Below are 26,934 nucleotides of genomic sequence, written 5' to 3'. Positions count from 1 at the left end.
CTTTCCGAGGGAAAGATGGCTGGAAGATATCTCACCGGGAAATGTGAGTAGGTGGCACAGTGGCACTCAGCATGCGGACAGGGAGCCGGGCACAGCCGTGCCTTGGACTCCACTTCACTGGACAGAAACCTTAGCTCCAAAGCTGATCGAGAGAATCCAGGTGGGGAGATTTTATCCTTGAGGCAAAGGGCATGGAGGAGATGGTCATTACTGTCTGGCTTGCTGGTCCACGCCTATAATCTCCTCACCTGGGAGGTTGGCGGCAAGAGAACTGAAAATTTGAAGCCAGCCTGAACTAACTAGTGAGAGTGTGCCTTAAACAAGCAAGCAGGCAAAAAAAAAAAAAAAAAAAAAAAAAAAAAAGTAAAATGAGGAGTAGAAATCATGTCAATAAGAGACCAAAAAAGTATCTAAAAGCATGTGGAGTTTGCGATAACTATGAAACCTGACCCTGGTGTGTGCACCACGCAAAGAGGTTGGTTTGCAGAATTACCAGAGTTATCATCGTTGGGCCATTTAAAATTTGTTCTAGACCTTTGATCATACTTCCTCAAACACTACCCTGGCATCTGTGGCTCCTGAGGCAGATAGTTCTCTAGGGTACAATAAGATGCCATAGACCTTAAGTTGGTAGCTGGACCACAGGGAATCTATTTATTAGGCTTCCTGTCAAAACCTGTCCCTGCCAGACTTGCCATTCCTCCCATTTTTTGGAGAAGTGTGGACTGGATGACGTCAGCAGGTGTGACACTTGGTGCTCCTACATTTTGAATAATTTCTCCTTTTTCTCTTGGATACATTCATTGCCGAGGTAATGTGTAAGAGAACCTTCTGGTCCTGTATGCTTTTCCAAATTATTTTTAGGCATCTGTGGCTGAATCCTCCTCCCATTGGCCCCTCTGTCTCTGTATGTGAAAGCAAAGGATTCTGTTTCTTGTCTTCCCATAAACCTTTCATCCTTTTTCATCCTAAGGTCTCTGAGAACCGCCCATCTGCTCTGGTCCCACATTCCCATGATATAGTCTTGGATACCTTACATGCCCTCGGCACATTGCCTTTTTCACGTCGCTCTTCTCTGCCTCTGGCCTGCCAGCTCTCAGACGTCCATCCCCACTGTTCTTCCCGTCCCAGTTCTCTGTTGACTGCCCTTCTGAAGCTCGAATGTACACTAGGATAGCCTAGGACACTGTTCGAGCAGAGATCTGCGTCTGGAGGTTTGTGCAGACCATGGCTCACACTTCAAAGTACAAAACATCATCGTTTAACAAGAGCCCCGAGTCCAGGTACTTACACTTAATTTATTAGTTTTGGTGTTTGCATGTACATACTCTTTACACTTCTCTACTACCCTTCCATGTGAAAGCAGCACGGCTCACACAATTCTGCAGTCAGCAAAGGAGCTGCACCTTAGAACCTCATCCTGCACTTCAGAAGTTCCCACAGACCCAAGCCTACACCAGTCTAACCAGCCTGTATCTCCTCCGACTTGGACTTTTCGGACATTGTTTTACTCAGCTTCTACTCTTCGCTTGAAATGATGCCTTATTGCATCTACTTATAATATTCAAAATCTTGTAACTCCATGAAGATAGGATACAGAGGCCGCAACCCACAGAGCGTTTCTATCCCCCAGCATTCTCCTCCCTGCTCAGCACCACTAATACCCCTAATCCTGTTTAGAGGGCTCACATCTTGCTTTGTTTGTTTGTTTGTTTGTTTTTTCTGCATCTGCCACCTTTGCAGTCAGACTGAGAGCTTTGAGGGGATGCTTCAGGGAAGAAATACCTGCTCAGGACAATGGGAGAAACTAAGTATGCAAACTCATGATTGAAGATTCCAAAGTGCCTGGATATCTTCACATAGCAGGGGATTGTTCTGCAATCCATATTGAGGCTACCCTGCATCTTTAAGACATAGATTCCACCTTCTGTTTTTAACTCATCTATCTATCTATCTATCTATCTATCTATCTATCTATCTATCATTTATCTATCTGTCACTTATCTATTATCTATCTATCTATCTATCATCTATCATTTCTCTATCATCTATCATCTATCATTTCTCTATTATCTATCATCTATCTATCTATCATCTATCTATCTATCTATCTATCTATCTATCATCTATCTATCTATCCATCTATCTATCACCTACCTATCATCTGTGTGTCAGAGGACAATTAGCAGGAGTCAGTTCTTTGCTTCTCCCATGTGGGTCCTGGGATCAAACTCAGGCCTCCAGTCTTAATAGCAAGCACTTTTACCTGATGAGCCATCTTGCTGGCTCATTATTCCAACATTGTTAAGTTGCTGCTTGTGCACAGTCTCAGTTGAAAACTGTTGCAGGATCCAAAGAACGAGACCAGCATGCTGAAGGTCCTCACCATCTGATGAGGGCTGTGGGAGGACACTGAGAGCTTCCACTGTGAGAACTGTGGCTCCTGCCTGAGACAGAGTCAAGAGTCGAGCTACCTTGAGCCTGGTCCACTACAGTTATGATAAGGAAGCCCATGGTGCAGGGCCAGAACTTTACAACACAGACACCAAGAGGATTTACCTAGAAATGTGCTTTCACTGTCATTTTCATTCCGCATTTGATGGCCTTCCTTCCTGACCCGTACATCTGTCTTCAGCTCCTTTGTCTGTCTGAAGTTGGCATGTGTCACCTTAGGGAGATGCAGAGGAGGACACAGGGACTTGCCTCACCCCTACCGGCTCACAGTGGTTCTTCAGAACCTACCATCATGGGCACAACAGTAGCCTCTGAGGAGGAAGATCCATGATCTCCTCAATCAGAAAGTCATGTCCTGGGTCCTTACAGTTTGTTGATGACCGAGTTCTGTCTCCCTTGGGAAACTACATCCTTAAAGGTTCCAGACACAGGAGTCCAGACATTTCTTCTTATAATCTGAGAGCCAAAATGTATCATCATCATCATCTTCTTCTTCTTCTTCTTTATCATCATTATTATCATTATTAAAATAAATATATTGTGTTATATACAAAATTCACTTAAAATATTTAAAATTGAGCAACATTAAAAGAAACTAAATCAAGGTTTAAATAAGTTAGACAACAAAAGTCATAATCCAAAGTCAGGGACTTTTGCCATATACCAGTAAGAATAGTGTGCCAGGAGCCAGGAACATAGCTCAGTCTTAGAACCTAAGTTGTTACAAACACACACACCACACACACACACACACACACACAGAGAGAGAGAGAGAGAGAGAGAGAGAGAGAGAGACAGAGAGAGACAGAGAGAGACAGAGAGAGAGAGACAGAGAGAGAGAGAGAGAGAGAGAGAGAGAGAGAGACAGAGACGACAGAGACAGAGACAGAGACAGAGATACAGAGACAGAGACACAGAGACAGAGACAGAGACAGAGAGACAGAAACAGAGAGAGACAGAGACAGAATGAAAGAGACAGACACAGAGACACAGACAGAGAGAGGAAAGGAAGAAAAAGAGAGAGAGGGAGGGAAGTAGAGAGAGGGGGAGGGAAAGAGAAAGAGATATGGGGAAAGAGAAAGAGAGAGAGAGAAAGGAAGGAAGGAAGGAAGGAAAAATATCACTGGCCTTTTACTTATATATTATGGCATATAATATACAAGTCTTCTGCTCAGCCTGGTGGTACATAATAATAATTCCAGCTGTTTGGGTATCTGTCACAGGAGGATTGCTAGTATTTTCTTACTTTATAATTTTCTATATAAAATTCTAGAAACTTGTATATTTATGATTTTATGTCTCTATGGAGTGTGTGTGTTTCTTGTGGGCCTTAAAGAAAGAGATGCCTATAAGGATACAAGAGGCCTACAGAACACCAAATAGATTAGACTAGAAAATAAATTTCTCCCATCACATAATAATCAAAACACTAAATGTACAGAACAAATAAAAAAATATTAAAACTCACAAGGGAAAAAGCCCAGTAACATATAAGGCAAACCCATCAAAATCACCCCTGACTTCTCAACAGAGACTCTAAATACCAGAAGGGCCTGGGCAGATATCTAACAGACATTAAGAGACCACAGACATCAGCCCAGACTATCATACTCAGCAAAATTTTCAGTTACCATTGATGGAGAAAACAAAATATTTCATGACAAAAACAAAATTAAACAATATTTATGTAAATATAGAAGATAATAAAAGAAAACTCCAATCAAAGGAGGTAAACTACACACAAGAGAACACAGGAAATAAATAACTCCACTGGAGCAAAACCAAAAGAAGAGAAACACACAAACACACTACAACCACCAACATCAAAATAACAGGAGCTAGCAACCACTGGTCATCAATCTCTCTCAATATCAGTGGACTCAATTCCCAAGTAAAAAGACACAGGCTAACATAATGGATGCAGAAACAGGACCCATCATTCTGCTGCATACAAGAAACACATCTCAGCCACAAAGACAGCCATTACCTCAGAGACCATTTGATTCATGACATCTTTTAGTTTCAGGATGGAAAAAGAGTTTTCCAAGCAAACACACTCAATAAGCAAGCTGGAACAGCCATTCTAATAGCCAATAAAATGGATTTTCAACTAAAATTAATCAAAAGAGATGGGGAAGGACACATCATATTTCTCAAAGGAAACATCCACCAAGATGACATCTCAGTTCTGAACATCTATGCCCCAAATACAAGGGTAACCACATTCATAAAAGAAACATCACTAAAACTTAAATCACACATTGGCCCCACAGTAATAGTGGGAGACTTCAACACCCCATTCTCACCAGTGGGCAGGCCATCAAAAGAGAAACTAAACATAAGAATCATGAAACTAACAGATGTCATGAATAAAATGGACCTAACAGATATCTACAGACCATCTCACCAAACACAGAAGAATACACCTTCTTCTCAGCACCTCAGAGAACATTCTCAAAAATTTACCACATACTCAGCCACAAAGCAAGCCTCAACAGATACAAGAAAATTAAAATAACACTTTGCATCTTATCAGATCACCAAAGATTAAAGCTGGACTTCAACATCAACAGAAGCAACAAAATGCCTATAAAGTCATGGAAACTGAACAACTCTCTAGCCAATGGCCACTGGGTCAGAGAAAGAAATTAAAGATTTTCTAGAATTCAGTGAAAATGAAGGTACAACATACCCAAACTTATGGGACACAATGGAAGGAGTGCTAAGAGGAAAGTTCATAGCACTGAGCGCCTTCATAAAGAAACCGGCGGGTTCTCATGCTAGCGATTTAAAAGCTCACCTAAAAGCTCTAGAACAAAAGGAAGCAAATGCATCCAAGAGGAGCAGATGGCAGGAAATGATCAAACTCAGGGCTGAAATCAATAACTTAGAAACAAATAGAACAATACAAAGATCAATGAAAAAAAAAAGAGCCGTTCTTTAAGAAGATCAACAAGACAGACAAACCCATAGCCTGACTAAAAGACATGGACAGTATCCAAATTAACAAAACCGGAAATGAAAAGTGGTACATAACAGCAGAGGAAATCCAAAGAATCATAGGTCTTACTTCAAAAGCCTGTGTTCCACAAAAATTGAAAATCTAAATGAAATGGACAATTTTCTTGATAGATTTCATTTACCAAAGTTAAATCGAGATCAGGTAAACAAGTTAAATAGTCCTATAACCAGCTGGTAGCACACGCCTTTAATCCCAGCACTTGGGAGGCAGAGGCAGGTGGATCTCTATGAGTTCGAGGCCAGCCTGGTCTACAGAGTGAGTTCCAGGACACCTAGAGCTACACAGAAAACCCTCCTTGAAAAAAACAAAAAAATATAGAAATACATTAGGATAATAGGACAAAAAAAAAATAGATTACTGAATCTGCTCCTCAAATAATGCCTTAATTGTTACTCACAGTTATTTTTTTAATGAACTGGTATAGAACTTTGTGTATTGATGCAAAATAAGTTTAATTTTGATACATTGGTATAGAATTCAAATTTAATGTTATTCTTAAATATGAAGTATTGTAACACACAACTCAAGTATAATACAAGGCTTACTCCTAATACTTTGAAAGTGCTATTGCACAAAGAAAATACATCCTAGATATAGGATTCTATAGATAGATAAGATAAAATAGATAAGTTCTTCAAAAACCTCAGAGACCTACAGAATATGGCATTTAAAGATGTTTTTATTAGTTTAATGATCCTTTGACAACAAGACAGGTTAACTCCTGGCAACACTCAGTCTACCTCAAAGAAGACGATGAGAATCAAAGAACCTCCTTATGGAGTTGGCTTCAAATGTGACAAACAAGCCGTTAGGCAAAATGTCCTTGTTTGTGCCACAGATAGAATTCTACCTAAAAATAGGCAAGTTTAGATGCAGGTAGAGTCTGTGGCTGAACTCTGCCAAGGCAGGAAAAGCAACTCCTCAATAGTTCCTTCCTCTAGAGTAAGTCTAGCAGAGATACTGGGCTAGAAGGCCAAAGAAGAAGCTCCAACATTACAGAGTGTTTTGAGTGACTGTTAAGGTAGCAAACTGTCTCTGTCATCTTTTCATTTGGAAAGCAACTAACCTGCACTCCTGGTATACTCGGGTAATAAATTTTATTCCTTTTCAAGTCTCTGGTGGGGTTGAAGACCAGATAGTTTAAGTTGATAAAGATGAGATATGATAGATGTTGATCTACATTCAGAATTTTAGACGAACCAAGATAGGAAAGATGTTCTCTTTAAGGTTGCCAAGCACAAATAGCCAAAACACTATGAATGTAACACTTATATAATTCTGCTATGTTTGCAGACAGGAGCTTAGCATACCTGTCCTCAGAGAGCCCCCACCCAGAAGCTGATCAAATCAGATGCTGAGACTCACAGCCAAGCATTAAGCATAACTCATGGAGTCCTGTGGAAGAGTTTGGTTGGGGGAAGGATAAAAGGACTGGGAAGAGACAAGAAGACCCGCAGAGTCTACTGGTATAGACAGACGGGGGCTCACAGAGACAGAAGTCCCAACCAACAAGCATGCATGGACTGGACCTAGGCCCGTTACACATATGTAACAGATGGGCAGCTTGGTCTTCATGTGGGTCCCCTATTAAGGGAAACGGGAGGCGTCTCTGGCATGGACTGTGTTCTGTTGCCTGCTTTTTGGTCACTTTCCCCTAGTGGGCTGCTTTGCCTGGCCTCGGTGGAAGAGGGTGCATTCAGTCCTGATGTGACTTGGTGTGCTCAGGTGGGTTGATGGGGGGGGGGGCTCCACCTTTCTGAGAAGAGGATGGAAGGGGGAAGACGGTGAGACAAGGAGGAGAGGAGGGAGGGGCTGCGTTCGGGATGTAAAGTGAATGAATAATTAAATAGCCATAAAAGAAAACTGTAGGCGTCGCCTTTTCCAAACCTACTTTATTTGGGGTTCTTTAAATGCTTATACCTCCCTTCTAACCCACCTACCCTACATAGGAGAGAAAAGAGGTTAATGGGAAAAAGAGAAGTAGACCTTGTTGAATTTAGTTCCTGGGAGTGATTCCCCTGGCATAGTTGTCAGGATCTCAGCAGACCAGCATTTCCACCAAAGTTGCTGCTGGAACCTGGAGCAGCAGCCGGAACCCGGAGCCTCGAAGTCTTCACTGGAGTGGTTCTCTCTAGGAACGTCTCAAAGTGGAGCGATGAACAGCCAAACAATAGCAAGACTCAAAAGCCCCAGCCTCCTGTTTTGAGCTCTTATATATATCTCGTGTGTGTGTGTGTGTGTGTGTGTGTGTGTGTGTGTGTGTGTGTGTGTGTGTCCTCTCAGAGTCTATACTAAGATGTGTTTCAGCTGGCAAAAACGAACCCCTCTCCCATGAAGTGGTTTGACTTCAAAGTGGATAAACATCACCTGTTCTTTCACAAGTCTGTTCCCCATCCCATACTTGGGACCAAAACAACAACAAATTCTGCGAAGGCTTCTCCAGGGCCTTGACATGCCTTAGTAAATAAAATGGTTGTTTTGCCAGGTTCCTCAACCATGTCCCAAGCTCTTAAGGCTGCAACAGGACATTGTTCAATGACTATATCTTCAGAGGATATTTCCGTCGGCTTTGGAATGAAGCTTTGGAGAGGGTGGCATGTGTCCCCCCCTTCATCTCTCTGGCCTGTGACAGCAGGAGGAGGCTCCCACCTTTGTGATGCTCCCTCAGCAGTTCAAATCCACTAATCCACTGCATAGGGACCAGTGTGGCTGTGTCAAGAATGGGCCCAGCTCAGCACACAGAGAAGGTGAGCTCAGCTTTCAGCGAAGAGAGTTGCTGAGCAGTTGCCCATCTTTGATGGCCACAGGATGATGCTGGAATTGAGCTTGGCTGCTTTGAGTCTAATCCTGTTATCACTGAGCTACTATGCCTTGCCTTTCTAGATGCCCTCCTGTCATGTAGGACTCAGAAGTAGGACATGGTACTCACTCCAAAGTCCCACTTGGCCTCCTGGCCAAGCCTTCTTTCTCTTTCTTCCTTTTCCTCACCCACCTCCATTTCCCTCTGAGGGTAACATAAGCACTTGATGCTCTGTAGGTGGGGGGGGGGGGGGCAAGAGAGGAAGAGGCTGGATCTATTGATGACAGAGTGGGAAAAGCAGAAAGCAGTCTATAGAGCAGAGAGCAGAGAGCACACCTATCACAGCAGCAAACATTTCACTCTCCAAGAGAGAGGCAGATTTTTTTTAATTCTTTAACCATGAGCCAGATTGGGGCGTCATTCTCTTCTGTTATTTATTTGAGCTAAATGCATCCAAGTGATTAGCTTTATTGTAGCACAGTCTGCTCCGTGCTGTTCATTAGATGTCTGAAAACTATTTTCATTTGTTTAATTACTGGCTTCTAATTTGCCGAGCAGCCCTTTCAATAGGCCCACGAGTGGCATTTGGAAGGCTCCCAATGCCTGCACTCTGAGGTCTCTAAAGATTTCTTTGTGTGTCTTAGAGTTTCTGTGCCCCACGGGGATGCCAGTGCTTTGCCCAGCACCTCACCTGTGTTCTGTGCACACACTGACTCAGCAGGGGACAGTCATCTGGGTGGAAGAATGTGGCACATGTCAACCCCAAGACTATTTTTACAATGAAGCGAGCCCTGCTCCACGTTTACTTATGTGTAGTTGACAAACAGCTTCCACCTTAAATAAGCCTCCCCCACCTTTGGCACACTGCGCTACTTAACAGCAAGAGACCAGAAGTCAGAAGAGAAAGGCAATTATTTTTAATTTAAATTTTATTATTATTGTATGTGTGTCTAATGTATGTGTGTATGATATGAGTATGTGCGCACTGTGTGTGTGTATGTGAGAGAGAGAGTGTGTGTGTGTGAGTGTGTGTGTGTGTGTTTGTGTGTGTGTGTGAGAGAGAGAGAGTGTGTGAGAGTGTGTTTGTGTGTGTGTGAGTGTGTGTGTGAGAGAGAGAGAGGACTTTGTCAAGTCTGCTATTTCCTCCAACTTCCATGTGGGTTCCAGGGAGCCCACTCAGGTCTACAGCCTTGAGTGGCAAATGCCAACTCCTTCCCTGCTGAGCCGTCATTATGAGTTTTCAGTGTGACATAATTTTGAACAATTTTGAACAGAAAGGGTTCCCTCAATTCCATCATTCACTTGCGTCCGTTCTTATGATTTGTGCGGCAGGTGTATAAGAAAAGACATAGGAGTCAGGGCTAAGTGTGACGAACTGGGTGATGTCCACTCGTAAAGCCTAATTGTCTGCTTGACAATGTGTCCCACAACAGCACGCATTCCCTCTGCAGAGAAATCACTGTAGGAAGATGCTGCCAGGTTCTCAACTGCCTCGATTACCTTTCCTTCTGAGCAACTGGGAGGTCATCAGTGAGGAAGGGGCACTTCTCTTTGGCCTGGAAAGCTGTATGAGGGCTATTGATCTGCGGGCCTGTCAGACACCCTCTATCAGGTGGCATAACTACCTCTGAATGGCTGGACTTGTGTTTGCCTTAACTGGGCTGGTGTTTCCTGTGTGGTGATCCACTGAGCTTCCCCAGCAACTTGGCTGGACCCTGAGAAGTCTGCAATCCCCATTTTAGCCCCAAGATTAAAAACATATATGGGAAATACTTTTTGAAGAAATAATTTATTCCTTATATATTTCATATATAATTTTTTCCTAATTGAACCAGCATAATGAAAATTGGATTTCAATGCATCTGAGATATTGATCATACATTTTAATTAATGGCTTATTGCACTGAATTATTGTAACCCTATAGCCATATTTAAAAAGGAAAAATATGCAAGGGTAATATGTGCAAGAAACTGGGAAACAGGTTAAGGTTCACCACAGGCTTGCAGTAAAGGTTTTTGGTTCAATTATGTCCCCGTATCTTATTCCAAGCAAGACTGACCTATAAAGCAGGCTCCTCAAGCCAGAACCAGATAATAATGGAGCAATTACTCTGCCTGGTTAGAATTTAAGAGCAATTTCCTGAGGCTCCATCATAAGCGCAAAAGAGCACATTACAATGAGTTCTGGCTGGCCATGCGCTAAGAGGATGGACTGTTGCACAGAACCTTTCTTCTAATTCCAGTTTAAATAAGTCATGTTACCCTGATGATTCTAGAACCTTCCATAGTGTGATTTTAATATACTGATAAACTCTAAGCTTTTTAGATAGATAGAAAAGTCAAATCAGTCACAGACCAATTTTATGAAATTTATTTACAGATATCAATGTTTTATCAACTAAAAGAAGGAATGGCTAGTACTAAACCCAAACTTAAGCTTTCTTCTGGGGGGGAGGGAGAGCAGCTTGTGTTTCAATTTTCAATTTTTAAAAAACCATCACCTATATCAATAGATACAATATTACATTTATAACATTTTAAGAACGTTGAAAAGGTGGGAATAGTGTTTCATGTTATATTTGCAAGGAACTCATTAAATTTTAAAGAGAGATTGATTTTGAAGATTCAGCAGTAATCACCCCATGAAATGATGCCGCCTCAGCTTAGAACAGACTCGCGCCAGGTCGCTGGAGTCTTGCTCCAGAGAACACCTGTGACCGTTTGCTTTTTGTTCTTCACATTTGTCTTCCCCTTGAAAATGATCGTTTCCCCTTGTGAATGTTGGTGAAAGCAAACAAGACTGCGAGCAGACGGTAGGCGAGGTCGCTGCTCGGCGGCCGCACTTCCTCCTAGACCATTCTTTACTATTCTGTCTGAGACTTATTCGCTTATATAACTTCTACTTGGTTTTACTCAACAATACATGGTTACAGGAAAAATTCTAAGAATAAACCTAGATATTGAAGACCTTGCTACTTGGTGCAGAGAAGATGCTGTTGGTGTGTGGTGGGTGTAAAAGCAAAGCTGGCCTTGGGGAGGTAGCTCAGTCATGCAGTGCCTACTGCTCAAACGTGAATTAAACCCCCAGGAGCCAAGCTAAAAAAAAAAAAAAGACCCAAAGTTACAAGAACCAGGCAGCATGGGGCTTGTTTATAATCTGAGCACTGAGAGGCAGAGACAGGAAGATCTGTGGGCTCTCTGGAGCCAGCCCGGCCTAATCTGTAAATGGCTGGCCAATAAAAGGTCTTGTCCAAAATCCCCACAGCAGCCAATCTAAAAAATAAATAATAATTAAACAAAACAACCCAATATGAATAGTGCCTGAGGAAGAACGACACCCAGGAATCACACACACACACACACACACACACACACACACACACACACACACACACACACACCTTTTCTAGCTTAAAGAAAATCAAAAGGCAGTCTTTTTTTTTTTAATCAGTCTCTTATGGAAATCTTTATTAGAAGAAAGAAACCAAATATACAATGAGTACCAACAAATTTCATTAAATATTAACCATTTTATATATCAATGTGGTTTCAGTGTCCCTGCACGGCAGAGACACTAGTTACAGAGCCCACGCCGCCACGGGCTCCAGAGAGCCCAACCACCAGGCGTGGGGCAGGACGGGGGGCGAGCCCACACCGCAAGGCGCCAGTGGGAACTTTTTGGTATAAAAGTGTATCTAAAGTGACCTTCCAACAAACAGCTCATCAATAAACGACCCTAAGTCACTGTTGGTTGGATCTAATCCCCGTCATGGGGCTCGACTCACTGTAATGCTGAGCTAGCAAACGGAGTCAGTTCTCCTAAAATTCAGCAATCCTCATGAAACTATTCAAAACTGAATTAAAAAACTGCTCCTGTTTCTATTGGCACAAGAAAAAGTCAACAGGTAAACAGGTATTTTCATATAAAAAAGTTAGCAGAATGACATACAGAACAGGATCTCATGGAAGGGTCGCGTGTGTGACGGAGCTTTCCAGCACAGTTCGCACCTCTCTGCACCCTCTGAGGAGGAGGTTTGCCTGTGTGGCTCCTACACGCGTCTCTTTCCTGTCCTATAAGACACTAGACGCGTAGATGCCCACCTACGGTGTTAAGGAGCTACTATAGAAAAGATCGTATTTTAAAACCTTCTTTTAGTAAAAACAAAGACAAATCCAACAAGTGTTCTCTTGGGTTGTTTTGCTTGCGTATAGCACACATTTTGTGTGTGTGTGTGTGAATGTCCACTAGGCATAAGGGGAATTGTCTGTGAAGGTGAGGGTATCAAAAGCCGTGAACGACCAGTCAGTGAGCAAGATGGAAAAAAGAAAAAGAAAAAAAAAAAAGAAAGAAAGAAAAAAAAAAGCGAGAGAAGGCTTGTCATCACTCAACATTGCAGGGCTTAATTTCTTTCAAACAAGGTCTGGACACGTGCCACAAGATCCGGGAAGTACTGACCAGCCAGGAAGGCACTTGTGAGAGAACTCAGTGGTGAGGGCTGGAGGCCTGACTGGCAGCTCTCACGGGAAATATTCTCTACTCAAGCAAAGAAAGACCAAGCGGGTGGGTGGTCCGCTTGGGGTTGACTGTCAAACACGAGCAGGGAAGGGCCTTAAAAAACGTTGCTTTATTTATCAATTTTCCCTGCAGAGGTCTTTTAGTTTTCAATATATCAGGAGCTATCAATTTAAATCATGTAGCCTTCATCAAGTTACTGTTAAAAAGAACATGAATATATTCAATATATTTTTCAAAACATCCAAGCCACTCAATATTAAAAAATTAAACAGACAAAAAATAAACTACAAAACGAAAGATATTAGTATAAAAATGTTGCGTGTAATTAACAATTCCCTTGCGACTTCCGGTGGCTTCACAGGTTACAGCGTGGGCTTTGGTATAAGATGCAACCGCAAGCCAGCAAAGGCCTTGGATACAAACGTCCTCAACCAAAGCTCTGTGGAAGGCATGTTGGCCGGATACAGTGTGGGAGGTGACACAGGCGACAGGACGCCCTGCTGGCTCTCCTACTGCTTCTTATTGAAGTCCCGCTCCAGCAAAAGGTTTCTTAAAGATGGAGTCCCGAAATAAGGTCTTGAAGGAGAGCCTTCATTCCTTTCCAAGTCTTCCACTAGGAGGGAGGAGGGTAGAACGTCAGCGGAGCAGCAACGCGGTAGGAGGAGCAACGTCGCCACCTGCTGCCCGCTCGCTGCACAGCAACGCCGAACGAACAGCGCCTTTTCAGAAAAGCATCTTTGTAAACAGCTATAAGAAACAATCAGCCCTTGTGATTGTATCATTTCACTCTGTGTCCCAGGTCAGTTCTGGCGACAGTTCAAGCATTTCCATGGAACGAGTGAGGAAGTAACATTTATTCCCAACCAAATCTACTTTCTAAATCACAATATATTTCCAAATCGCCTTTGTTTTGCCAATGGCAATTTAGAACGTAAAGCCTTGACAAAGCGTTCCCTTCTGTGTAATCTCACATTTTTTTTCCACGACAGTTCTGGAAATATTGCTCTGTGTATTAAAAAAACCTTTAATTGCTGTGTAATAAAATGGCTTCTAAAAAGTGTCAAGAACAACGTTCACTTTTACTCTATGCATCTTAACCACAGAAGTAAGAAACGGCGACTACTTTTTTCTTAGTGGGAATACACCAATAACACAGCAAAGCAGACAGCTAACTTCTACATCTGATCTGTAGCCAACTTCCCAATTTTTGTGTTTATCTGAATCGATCAGAGGGCCTCATCATGCTGCAGAGAGCGGCCCACATCCAAACGCGAGCTCGGGGTTAGGGGACCACTGGCACAGTACTAGGAGTCCCCCCTTTCTGTAAGTAAAATACTACTAAAGTTCAGGGAAATATAAAAGCGGTTGCCTTTCTCTCTGTCACCAAGGGAAGGCTGAAGAAGGCTCTCGGCCCAGTGACATTTGAGACTGAATAATCTCAACCAAGCAAGCCGAGAACAAGCTTGTGGCTGCCATGCAGACCAACACTTTGAAACCCTTCTGGAACCATTGGCTCTGTGTAAGAAGTTGCCACAAAACTGTCCTAAATCTAACTTCACAGACTTCAGGATAAGTAAATAAGTTAGCATTTATATTAACTTATAACACAAGGATGTATTTCCGACTCTAATGTGTGGGCTGTATTGGTATCCACACATTCCATTATTAATATATAGACAATCTGACATGAGTTTAGCATCAAAAACAAAAGGGCCCCAGTTAACCCTGTGCTCTGTAGAGCTCTGTAAAGGGGGCCTCTTTATACTTATAATGGCCCACCTCCACACACAGGGAAAAGTAGGCAATGTGTACGGGACCGGTTCGTGCTTTTTTGCACCCTGTGAGACTTAAGCATGGCCACATGGCCACAACAAACCAGCTTCCACTCTAAGCCCTGGGGTTGTGGTCAGGGCACACTTTTTCTTTCCAATCTGAAACATACATACCCCATGAAAGCACCAGATGTGGTACCTGACAGAAGTCCACTGGTCTATCTCCTCAGAGTGAAATCTGAACAGGCTTGTCCGCTTTCTTCCCTCACTGAATGTTAGATCTTCTGCACAGTGTGTGCAGAAAAAAAAAAAAAACAACAAGTGTGCACCCATGATAAAGAGAGTCTGCAGGCCTTCTGCATGGCTGTGACAGGAAACTCAGGTAAGGGGCAAGAGGTGAGTGAGGTGGCCATTTCTGCTCTGTTCAGAGTATTCACGGGGATAGAAACGATATTCCCAAACATAGATTTGGCCCAAGTCTGAGTCTCATTTCACTAAGACAACAAAGACCACGAGGGTTTCTGCTCATTTCACCTGCAGTGGGGTCATGTGCTGAGCCCGTGGGATCTGCACTTCTGCAGCTTATAATGAACCAACTGAACCACTTGAAACAGGCTTTTTAGGAAAGCAAGGTTATAAGTTGAATCACAGTTTTAGAGAGCTGTTCACCAGCTTGAACAGTAACTATGACCATAGCACCATATTTACAAATTTAGTACCATATGCTGGTCAACTACAACCCTATTTTTTATGGCTAATTGATTACACATTTATAGCATTGTTTTAAAAAAACTGCCTGAATACCCTTTACAAATATACATTTATAAAAAAGAAAGGCTAGCAAAGTTATAAAAGTTATTAAAACATTGTCAGCTACAGGTTTTTGCAGATGGGCCCACAGGCTATAAAGTAAATTAGGCCACTGTCAAATGCCTGATCCCTCACACCACAGTACCAAGTGCAACCTTTTCAGGAACGGCGGGGGATTTGCACACTGCTCCACAACAACGCTTTCATACTGCAGTCAGCCTGATTCACACAGTCCCTGCTGGAACTTTTCTGTTTGTCTGTCTCTGGGGGACTGGACGCCTCTTGCTCAGAATCCTGTGCAGGCTGGGGGTTACAAAGTAAGGTCTCTCTGCAGACCCGTCATTTCTCTCCAGATCTTCACCTGCGTGTTAGTAGCCAAGGCAGGGCAGAAGCAGGGAGCCATCATAGAGCGAGGACGCAGGATTTTACAAAGTTGAACAAGGAGAAACCAGAGAAATCAGCGTCAGCATGTCAAATGTAAGGCAAACAGATATAATGCTGGTGACAGAGAAGGCGCAAACTGGCCTCTGCCAGGAAGCAGGGCCCCTCCCTCACCTCGAAACTCACAGGGCCCTAGGAGCGGTATCTCAGCAACCACCATAAGGCAGCTAAGATTTTTTTCTGGGGGTCCTAAAGTGTTGCCTTTCAACTCTGTGGCTGTTCATTTGGAAAGCAACCAATAGGCACATATCGCTAGCTGTGGAAAATGTAAAGCAGAGATGTAATTCCACAGGTCAAGTAAGGCCTGGCTATCTTGCCCAGGCTGGCACTGAGTTGGCGGTTCTCTTTCTTCAGCCTCCCAGCACGGGGGCAAAAGGCCAAACTATTTTACTTGTTTACTTATTTATGGGTGAGGCATGTTCCCCTGAGTGCACATGTGTGTGTGGGGGGGGGGGAATGTACATAGGCATGCATGTGCGTGCACATAGAAACCCGAGATCAAACTCGGGCATCATTCCTCAGGAGCCGCCCACCTTGTTTTTTGAGATGAGGTTGTGCACGGGCCTGAACCTTGCCACTTAGGCTAGGCTAGCTGGCCAGTGGACTCCAGGGATCCCCTTTCTGCCCTCACCCCACCCCCACCCCACCCCCTAATGCTGGGATCACAAGCATGCCCCACTATGTTCAACTTTTTACATGGGTTCTGGAGACCTAGCTCAAGACTTGATACTTATGCGGGAAGCACTTTGCTGACTGCGCCATCTCCTTAGCCCCAAAGTCATCAACATTATTTTATCTGTGAGTTTACGGGAGTGAGGGCTGCATGGAGGCAGGTGACCAGAGGCCAGAGATGTCTGGTACCCCTGGGGATGCAGTTATAGGAGAGCTGGGCTCTGTCCTCTCACATGTTCACTCTACATCCCTCCAGGTTTGCCAGAGATACAGGGAGAAGAGACGTTTATGATAAGGCAGACTCCCTGAGCTTTTGTAGGTCAGGGGCTGATAGGAAGCATCCATTCTGTAGGTGTAAATACAAGGGCATGTTCCCTCAAGGGCATGGCGTCGGTAGTGAGAGGTCCAGGGAAAGCTTCTAATGTGGAGTCTATACAGAGGCTTACACAGATACAGGCACATCATGGCTCACTGTACGTCTTGACCCCACATCTCTCTGAAACCTTTCACTTAACCACAGTCTATCTGTATGAGATGTCATTGAATTTCTACAGCCAACCTAGGAACAGAGCTCAGTGGCAGAATGCTTTCCCAGCATGGGTGAGGGCCTGGGTTCAATCCACAGCTGCCACCGCCACTGCCACCGCCATCACTGCCACCACCACCACCACCACTATCACCGTCATCGTCCTCTCTCTCTCCCTCCCCAACACAAAACAGAACTAAAGAGCATCTACAAAGTAATGTCTCCTTCCAAATAAAGCTTCACATAGGAAGCTGGTTAACAGTAAATCTGCCAAGCTGGGTGGACAATTGAGTTTTTAATCTTCTCACCTCTCAGCTCTCCACAGGACAGACACCATACATTTGGATACTCACAGAAGCAGATGAAAATGGTTTCGATACACATTGAGTAGACGCTGAAGAACCCATGAGCAATCAGGTAAGATCCAAGCACTACAGTCTGTGGACAGACAGAGAAGGGACACAACGGGTCACCGAGCTCACTCAGAACAACAATAATGCATGTGGAAGGCGGGGTAAGGAAGCACTGGTGTGCGCTGTGCCAGGTACACCTGCAATAGGGACGGCCTGGATCACATGACAGCGTGCTGTCCTGAGATTTAAAGCACCATGTGCTCGTTCACATGAGCACCTCCTACCAATGCTCCTAGTACTTAAAGAATCTCAGCTTTGAGATCCCGCACATGAACACAGTAGTCTAACTGGCTGAGAGCATGTGATTCATGGGTCCTCAAAGTTACTCAGCCTCTCTGTGCCTGACGCCTCTGTGCTCTGACGTCTGGGAAGGCAAACATCTATGCCACACAGGTTAGGGGAGCTGGTTCACTGTAGTAGGTCCAGCAGGAGTCCCCTCAACTCTTCCTAGTCGTCCATCCACTCACCCCCAGTGATCAGAAATGTCGGCTACTAAGAAGACTCGGATACGGCTCTGCATAGGCGCCTCCTCCCTTCCAGGAACCACTTCACCTGAGTTAGAGCCCCATCTGGCTCCTGGCTAACAGCTGCTGACATGATTCACAAGGCCAGCTGCTTTTCCAGAAAGTCTTGTCATTCTCTCTGGTGACCGAGCAGTAACTGTACTGTGGGCCAGCTTCTGTTGCCCCGCCCAGCTCTTCCGACTTCCTAATAAATGTATCTCATGGCTGAGCACCCAGTAAGCCTTCTGCATGCGACCTTAACAATAGAGCAGAGCTTTCCAAGGAACATGGCGCCGAACGCAGGAGGTGAGTGGCACAGATAAAGAACAGTAACGCCTGCGGCCTTCACTATTGGTTTCCTTTTCTTTTCTTACATTTCCATCTCTGATAAATCATGACACCAGTGAAGCTGAGCTTCTACAGACTGAATTGCTGCCCCCATCTATACATTAAAACCATCATCCCAATGTGACAGAACCGGAGGGAAGGGCTCTGGGAAGTACTGAGCTCACCATGGTGATAACTTTATCTAGGTATTGGTGCCCTGCTACAAAGAGACTGGGTCTGCCACCTTTCTCTCCAGCATGTGGTGTGAGCAACCAACCTCTGCCCAGCTGCCATCGCCAAGCCTTTCAAATTGTGAGGGATACACATCTATTTGCCAAAGCCACTCACCCTGCCTTGTTTTTGTCACAGCGTCCCCAGTTCTTACCAAGAAAGGGACCCAGTAGTAATTTAAACTTGTTGGTCCCTCTATAATCATCTGTAGTCTCTCTGTGAAGAGCAGGAAGGCCATGACACCTACATTGAAAACGCAGAACATGGTGTCACACAGCAAGAACAGTTATCAACACAGTTGTAGCAAAGTGGTTTCCAAACATTCTATACCTCTGAATATGTGTTATTGTCGCTACTTACCTACAATCCCAGAAACCAGAATTTTCCCCAGGAGTAATACAAAGTGTGTGACTTCATCTGTAACTGCAACTCTGAGCATTGGGGAAGGGGAGGGGGAGGGGAGGGGAGGGGGAGGGGAGAGAAGAAAGTGTGATTCAGCGTTTAGATACACTCAGTGGGCTCATTTTTCTCTGTCCTTGGTGACATTTTATTTGGCAATTGTTAAATACAAGAAACATGTGGAAGCCGGCATGAGATTCTTGTTTCTAATGAGGGAAGCCCACAGAAGAGACCACTGTAGGATCTCTCTCTGAGGTGACACACCAGCCTGACTCTGTCCTAAGGATGGAAGCCATTTTGTTAGAAGGTCAGAGTGAGTTCATTTCTGTTTGCTGCACAATTCAAGCTGACGATGCTGTAACCTGTTTCTGAAATTAGACAAGCTCCCCATCCCATGGAGTTTGACTCACACCTTGTATGTTGCCTGATAAGATAATATGGTCTGTCAAATCATTTTGAAAATATTCAGCCAAGTTCCTGCATAACCCTACCCTCTCCTACTTTTAATGCTATTTTTTTTTTCAAACCCCTTCACTTTAGGCAGCTAGCCCTGACTGACAGAAGAATAAAGCTTACTTAATTTGATCAAAGATTCTGGGTATGAACTTCTCTGTCACTCAGTGGGATTTATAGCACTGCTTGGATCCTGAGGCTAATGAATTTGCTCCTCGATTCTGCACATCAATTTCCCAACAATTCTAAGAGGAGGAAACATGTACCAAGGGAACAGTAATGTCACCTGGAGAACTTCCTGAGCCAAAGGGACAATAAAAATCAAATCTGTAATCACTGAGGCAGATGAGGAGAGTCATGACTCTAATATATGAAACTAAATGAACGTTGATTAAAATGTATCAAACTCAGTGGTAACACCGTGGCTGATAAGGCCAACAGCAGCACAGACAACCACAAGCAAAGGACGCCATGTCAAGTCTCACCAGCTCGTCTATGGCTATTCTTCAGCTGAATTACTTACTTCAAAATGTTTCTCATGAGCAGATTGAAAGCATCTCTCGTTGACTCACAGAAGTTTGTGCCATATAATGCAATCTGAAGAAGATGATCGACACTCTTGTTAGTAACATAAACTAGCATCACCCAGGACAACCCAGTGTCAGGGGATGTGCAAGTGCACCACCATAGTCCACACTAACAGCTGGGGTCTGTGGGATGCCTTGGGTCTCTCTGTCCTTGACCCCACATAACGCAAGGTCACTGACACTGAGCGACTTGCCGAGTGCTGTGTGCAGGGGTAGGCCTTTTCCTCAATCTCAGATCAGGGAATCGATCTGTGAAACATATGGCTATAGTAGGTATTAAGTGGGTTGAATTCTGTCATCACATTAAAAAGAATTACTCCTAAGGAAGCCAATCCCTCGTACTAGGCTTCACTGACGGAAGGCTCAGCACTGCACTCTCACTGCGGGTAAATTGATTGAATCTTCAATTTGTGACTATGTGGACCTCATCCCTGGGCCCCACCGCACTGTGATGATAAGCAAGCACTGTAACATTGCAGCTTCTGAAATAATTGTTTTCTCCGTCTACTGTATAAACAAAACAACCCTTTAAAGGCTTCTGCATTCTCACAGGAGATGAGTTAGAGATTTGTCCAAGCATTACCACCGCTCACTCCCCTTTTAACACAAGCTTCCTTAAAATGACTAATCTCTTCCTTAAAATCATGCAAGTCCCTCTATTAGACATTTTCTCATCTGAGGGAACAAGGGACATCAGCTTTCCTCTTACACAACTGTCAAACATATAGCACCATTTCCATCTACCAAACTTTTATTTTTATTATTTAAAAATATTATACATATTACACTTGTATGTGTGAATGCATCACTGTGTGCGTGTGTGCGTATGTGTATGAGATGTGTGTGTATGTGGGTGTAGATGGGTGTGCATGCACAGATGTGTGTGTTTATGTGTTGGTGTGTGCAGATATGGGTGTGTGTGCATATGTGTGTGTGTGTGTGTCCTCACTTTCACAGCATGCTTACAAAAGTCATAGAACAACCTGTGGGATTCAGTTCCCTCTTTCCATGATGTGGGAGGGAGGCCTGACTTAGCTTGCTGGCTTTAGCAGCAAACACTTTTACTCCCAGCGCTATCTCTCTGGCCCTCTAGCACACTTTAAAATTTTCAACATATATGTTTCCCTTGAAATGAGACATCAAAGGTAATGGCATCTCAAGGAAAGTGCAGCCCTGAGTCATGTGTGGGAGCCACACACTCACATATCAGAGTGACACATGCAATCACGTGATAGCAGGACGCTCTCCAGGAAGCAGAGCAGACATGAGATCAACTGTGCAAAGCAGGGAAGCCATAAGTGAACCGAGGCCTATTTACCATGATATAGGCATTTCTGTTTAAAAACTTCACCATCTTTTCCAAACACCAGAAACAGCACCGTAGGCAACGCTGTAGAAACCTGGCCACACTGTTCCGAGCCCCTGTGGGAGGAGGTGTAAGTTCATTAATCACTGTCAGCCTTCGACTCAAAACAATGACACCGGAGATAGGATTTAAGTTTTGTTGTGATGTATACCTAATAGACATTTTAGTTATTCTTCAGTATATGATTCTTAGCACAGTTACAATGTAGTAAAAATAATTTCACTGTCCATTTTCAGAAGTTCTTAAAAATCAAGCAAACCAACGCCCAACCAAAACTCACCCTCCCATCTTCCTCTCGCACTGGCTCCCTGTAGCTCATATTTTACTTGCTGGTCTGACTCTTCTAGAAACCCTAAGCAGAGTGGTATGAAGATGATTCTTTCTCATCTGGCTTCTTTCACTTAGCACAATGTCTTCAAAACTGACCATTTCATTCCCCTCTGCAGCACTAACATTCCAGCGTAAGTATATAAGGCAATCCTTGTCCTATCCACTATTAATGAACTCATGGGTGGTTCACACCCTTAGGCTACAGTGAATAACGTTGGCGTGGACATAGGTGGGGTGCGAATGTAGAAGTGGAATATCTGGTTTACTGTGGCATTATAGTGTTAGCATTTTAGAAGCTGGCTGTTCCCACAGTGGCTACGCTGTGGAGCATTTGCCTACAATGTGCACAAGGCTCTTTCAGCCACCGTTTGTTTGTCATGGTCTTTTGACAGCCATCCTAATGGGGGTGAGGCAGCATCACAATGTGGTTCTGGTTTGTGGGTCCCTGTCTAAAGACACTGCGTCTTCTCAGCCTTTGCTGACCATTCTTGTGCATATGAGAGGTCTTCACAACCCCCCGTGGGCCACCTTTGAACTTCTACTGTTTGCTACTGAGTGACAGGAGCTCTGTGTGTTGTCTGGCACATTGTTTGTCACTATCTCCCTCTACTGTGTGGGCTGCATCTTTACTCTGCGGCTCCTTTGATGCGCACACATTTTTAATTTTCATGAAGTCCAATTTGCTTTTTCTTTCTTTGTGTTTTTGGTGTGAAAATCAAGAAATTGCCATCAAATCCAACGGTGTAAAGATTTCTTTTTATGTTTTTTTTTCTAGAAGTATTATAGCATTATCCATTATGTTTATATCTTTGATGTGTTTTGGGTTAATTTTGTATTTACTGTAACTATGGGGTCAACGTCACACATTTACATTTGGGCATTCCAACTTTTCATCACCATTAAGCTGAGTAGTCTTATCCGTGAGGGGTCTGCTGTTTCAGGACTGTTACCCCGAGTCACCCCATTTTGATGGATTCCATTTTGTCTTAAATCAGAAAATTCAAACAGGAAATGTGAGGCCTCCACCCTTCTCTTGCAAGTGATTATCTTATGATACAGTATAAGCAGAGCCCGTGTGCCTGCACACTGCATGGGCCATGTATGAAGACTGATGCCAGTGACTCAGAGTTATGTCTTGAGCCTGGCTTGATCTGAGATGCAGACACGGGACTGCACATCTCACACTACACTCTTCTCGGTAATATGATAAGACAGAACTCTACAATTCCTCTCAGAATTTTGCTCCTCTGGATTCCACATGAGCACATCAGATACGTTTTCCTCCTTTGCCATCATTCCGGCCCCTCCTCTTGGTACCCAAGGACCTTAGCAAGTCCAGCTGGGCTGTGATTCAGAATGCATTCAAACCCTTCCACTTCAACCTGTCCTGCCGATCCTTATTAGTCACCAGGCGTTCTTGCACCCCACACCACCCCACTCTCACCACAGGAGTCTATGGTCCATTCTGGAAGCTTACTTTTAAGTCGCCTGTCCAGGTATTCTATGATCACTTTAAATATCTGAATTGATGCGAGGATCAAAGATCCAAAGGCTAGGGAGCCCGTGTGGTATCTAGGCGAAGACAAAGCAGAATGGAGGGTAAAGCACTGTTCTGTAAGTACAGGGTGCCTCTTGAACAATTTCATGTGTCAAGTGCATCAACAAAAATAAAGGGTTCTTTCATTTAATTGATATATTCAGATTACATCTCAATTGTTATCCCCTCACTTGTATCTTCCTGTTCCTCCCTCCCTCCATCTTTCACCCTATTCCCCTCCCCTAGGTCTGTGACAGAAGGGGACCTTCTCCCCCTACCATATGGCCACAACCTATCAGGTCTCATCCTGGTAGCCTTCTTATCTTTTCTCTGAGTGCCACCAGGCCTCCCCACCAAGGGAAAGTGGTCAAATAGGGGGCACCAGAGTTCATGTCCAAGTCAGTCCCCGCTCTCCATGCAACTGTGGAGAATGTCCTGTCCATTGGTTAGATCTGAGTAGGGGTTCAATGCTTACTGCATGCATTGTCCTTGGTTGGTGCAGTAGTTTGAGCAGAACCCCCTGGGTCCAGATCTGCCCGTCATGATGTTTGAAGGGGTTTTTATAATCTCTTATTCAAATTTCTAGAGGTCTCAACAGAAGGTTTGAAACCAAGTGTCTTCATAGAACTCATAATCTGTTCTTCTAAAAGAGCATTTGACTTGATCACACATTAATTCCTACGATGCCCAGCTCTAGCCCCTCCCATCTCTTGTAACCTATGGGGCTTAGGGCAATGGCATTTAGGGCAATGGCATTTAGGGCAATGGCATTTAGGGCAATGACTTGGGCAAGCACTACAAAGCTGTAGCTGTGTAATCAGAGAAGGCAAGAAGCACCCATGAATCTCAAATCATATTTTCAGCTCATTAGCATTTTTGTCAGCTGAATTCACCAGCCAAGAATGAATACCACAGCACAAGCTATAACTGAGAAAAGAGGGCATGAGATTTGGTCTTGAGCTCACCGGACTGCTCGTCCAAAAGCCGTGAAGAGCGGGTACCTTGGGATGTCCTCGGGTTTTCGCATGGCCCAGTAATAGGAAGCAAAGGCACCAGCAAGGGTACAGTGACCCAGCGCAATGATGAAGTTTACAAGCCAGAGGAAAGCGAAGAAGTTGTAGATCTGGAAGGTCACCATGTAACTGTGATACTCACTCCTTCCCCCGTAGAAAGCAAAGTTACATGATGCCCCAGGGCAGACTTCGGGAATGTGAGTTTTAGGAAAAATCTGCACCCAGAAGAAAACAGGAAAATATGGCATTAAATGTGGTCCTCCTCATCTTTTCTTGTGGTCCCCAACTGGATATTCTATCTTTTTTTTTTTAATTTACTTTCACTTGTCACTTCTATGATATATTAATTTACAGAATTCTTTAATGAGTTCTGGGAGGGGCTTATTTCATCCATATGCACGCATGCTCTTCCTACTCTACTTTTACGCTTATTAGTGTTTTCACTGAGCACGCCAGCGTCTCAGGGTTACTATGCACAAGCGAGCTCTGCTCCGTTTGCCATTTTCAGTGCTTTCCTGATAACATTCTCCACGTCTATCCCCGGTACCGGCTCATGGCGGTGCGTAGCAGAATTCTCTTACTCACCTCTGGGTCACAAGTTTCATCTTCATGTAAACATTCCCCCTCTGGGACCATAACTTTGAATATTGGTACCCCTGATGTAGCCAAGAAACTGAACAAACTTGGTTAAGGAAAAACTATTTACTGTTAAATTGAAAACAAACAAGCAAGAGAAAACTGTAAAGACAAGCAAGCAGCCCGCGGAAAATGAGCCTCAGCAGGCTTTCCTTCCCATGCTCTCTGTAACAGCCATCCTCCTGGGAGGCCAGGCCACCACTGGTGCATCGGGGGCCAGCTGTGGAGCTATACAGGACTGTAGAGGAGTCAGCTGGAACTTAACCTAGTTACTTCTTTAGGCTGTTTCTCATCTTCACAGGGATGAAAAACCCCTGAACATAAGCTTCTGGTCCTGAGCATTAAGGTGAACTTATGTCTCTCTCTCTCCCTGTGTGTGTCTGTGTGTGTGTGTGTGTGTGTGTATGTGCACGCACACGTGCATGCACATGTGTGTGTGTGTGTATATGTTTATATGTGAGACATGTGTCATAATGAAATCTATTATTTTGTATACAAACTTAAAAAGGTGAGAGCAGAGTTAGTTGCCAAAGGATACATGGCTGTCACAGCCCAGTAGGAAATGCAGATCGACAGTAAGATGAAAGTTACCATTGGGAAGACTAACGTGCTGGGGATGTAGCCAATGGCTCTAGAAGGAAGCAAGTATTTGGCAGTCAAAATGAATCTGGGTCAAATCTGTGTTTCTCAATAATTAAACGCTTGTCCATTAAAAACTGGAAACAAGCCTCAGATTGTATTCTGGTGATAGCAGTGACAGACCCTGATAATCTTCTCCAGTGATCATTGTTGCAAATTCTGAGGTGGCTTTGATGCTCATTAATTAGTTCAGGTGTTGTAAAGTGGGGAGTTTTCCAGGGCCGTGTTTGCCTCCTGCACAAGACTCCCCTTCTGACTGAAGCGTAAGGCTTTAACAGACCACAATTTTCTGACTTCTTCCTCTGATTAAATTCTTAGCTTCCTAAAATGAGAGAAGACCTCGTGGGCCTTCTGTTAAAGCGTGAGGCTCCTTTCCTGTGCACATAGAAAAACCTGTGCTATGTGTAAAAGTACAGCGACAGCCTCTGCCACCTCCCTCTGCATGGTGTGGTTCACTGCATCTCAACAGGGCAGCACCTGGGTCTTCCTCCTCTGACCTTCCTCATCTCACACCCACTAATTCCTGGGGGTAGCTGTGCTGTCACTTCTGCCACACAGTTCTAAGCAACTTTTTACTTTTTACAAATGCCTTTAGTAACACTGTACCCATGTGCTTGTTTGTTTACTTGTTTATTTATTTATTTTTGGCTCTCCCTCTAGAACATTTCTCTGTGGGCCAGCTTGTAAAGTGCTCCCATCTGACTGTGTCTTTAGCAGCTCTTAGGTGTTTGCTTCAGCCCGCATCTCCAGATCACACGCACTCTTGTTTGGCATCACCAAGGAGAGATACAAAAGAAGCCAGACCGCATCAAATGTGTGGCCCATGGCTTGTCTTGCTGTGGAGTTCTGTTGTTCTTCCTTTCTGCACACCCTAAAACTAAGCCACTAGGAATCCAAAAGTTTACTCTGAATTCTGAGCCATTTATTCCAGCTCTTACCTCCCCCTGATAATCTATCAGCCTGTCACAGTGATACTGGCCCTTTAATATTTAGCACCACAGACATACACATATACACACACACACACACACGCATGTGCACACACACATGCACATTTAAGGCTGTAAGAAGTGAGTTGAGTTACACAATAACATATTATTTAAGAAATAAATCCAGAAAATCAGTAGTTTCAGGGGATAATGATAGGGCCTCATTTATTGTAGGGTGGGGAGAGTTTATCCAACAGCTTGTTAGTTATTTAAACCACTGGCTTCGGGTGGCACTATTATTATAATAATATGGCAATTTTGTTTAAAAAGGCCTTAAAGACAATTAAAAACCATTTGGTCCTTGGTAGCTAACAACTCTGTTTGCACTCTTTCATGCAGAGGGTCTGTTAGCTTCCCCACAGCGCTTTCTCTGCTCCTCATTCAAAAACTGACTGCACAGATTATTCTCAAGTGACCTTTTGGAATAGTCTTTAAACTATAGGTATTATTGAATTTTATTAAAGTTTGTTTTGTAACGTTTTAAAGTGAGAATGGCCC

At 43.8% G+C, this 26,934-nt stretch overlaps 1 protein-coding gene across 5 annotated transcripts in view; it reads right to left on the bottom strand.

Annotated features, from left to right (window-relative positions):
• Positions 1–11,653: 11,653 nt before the first annotated feature.
• SLC44A5 (solute carrier family 44 member 5) overlaps positions 11,654–26,934 on the bottom strand; it is a 282,035-nt gene continuing 266,754 nt past the window's right edge. For 3 of the 5 annotated variants that reach the window (XM_084755474.1, XM_084755473.1, XM_084755476.1), the window contains 10 exons: positions 25,347–25,439; positions 24,758–24,845; positions 24,125–24,387; positions 23,100–23,194; positions 21,245–21,348; positions 19,863–19,936; positions 18,848–18,918; positions 18,642–18,730; positions 17,367–17,451; positions 11,654–15,735 (listed from right to left, as the gene is read on the bottom strand). In XM_084755474.1, the coding sequence (XP_084611600.1) occupies positions 15,599–15,735; positions 17,367–17,451; positions 18,642–18,730; positions 18,848–18,918; positions 19,863–19,936; positions 21,245–21,348; positions 23,100–23,194; positions 24,125–24,387; positions 24,758–24,845; positions 25,347–25,439 (1,099 nt within the window). In that variant the 3' untranslated portion in view covers positions 11,654–15,598. The remainder of the gene's footprint in view (positions 15,736–17,366; positions 17,452–18,641; positions 18,731–18,847; positions 18,919–19,862; positions 19,937–21,244; positions 21,349–23,099; positions 23,195–24,124; positions 24,388–24,757; positions 24,846–25,346; positions 25,440–26,934) is intronic. The other 2 variants (XM_084755472.1, XM_084755475.1) reach the window with 2 other exon arrangements.

The sequence above is a fragment of the Acomys minous genome, assembly GCF_964271855.1.
Source record: "Acomys minous genome assembly, chromosome: 14".
Classification (NCBI taxonomy): Eukaryota; Metazoa; Chordata; class Mammalia; order Rodentia; family Muridae; genus Acomys; species Acomys minous.
This window is presented reverse-complemented; position numbering and strand designations above follow the sequence as displayed.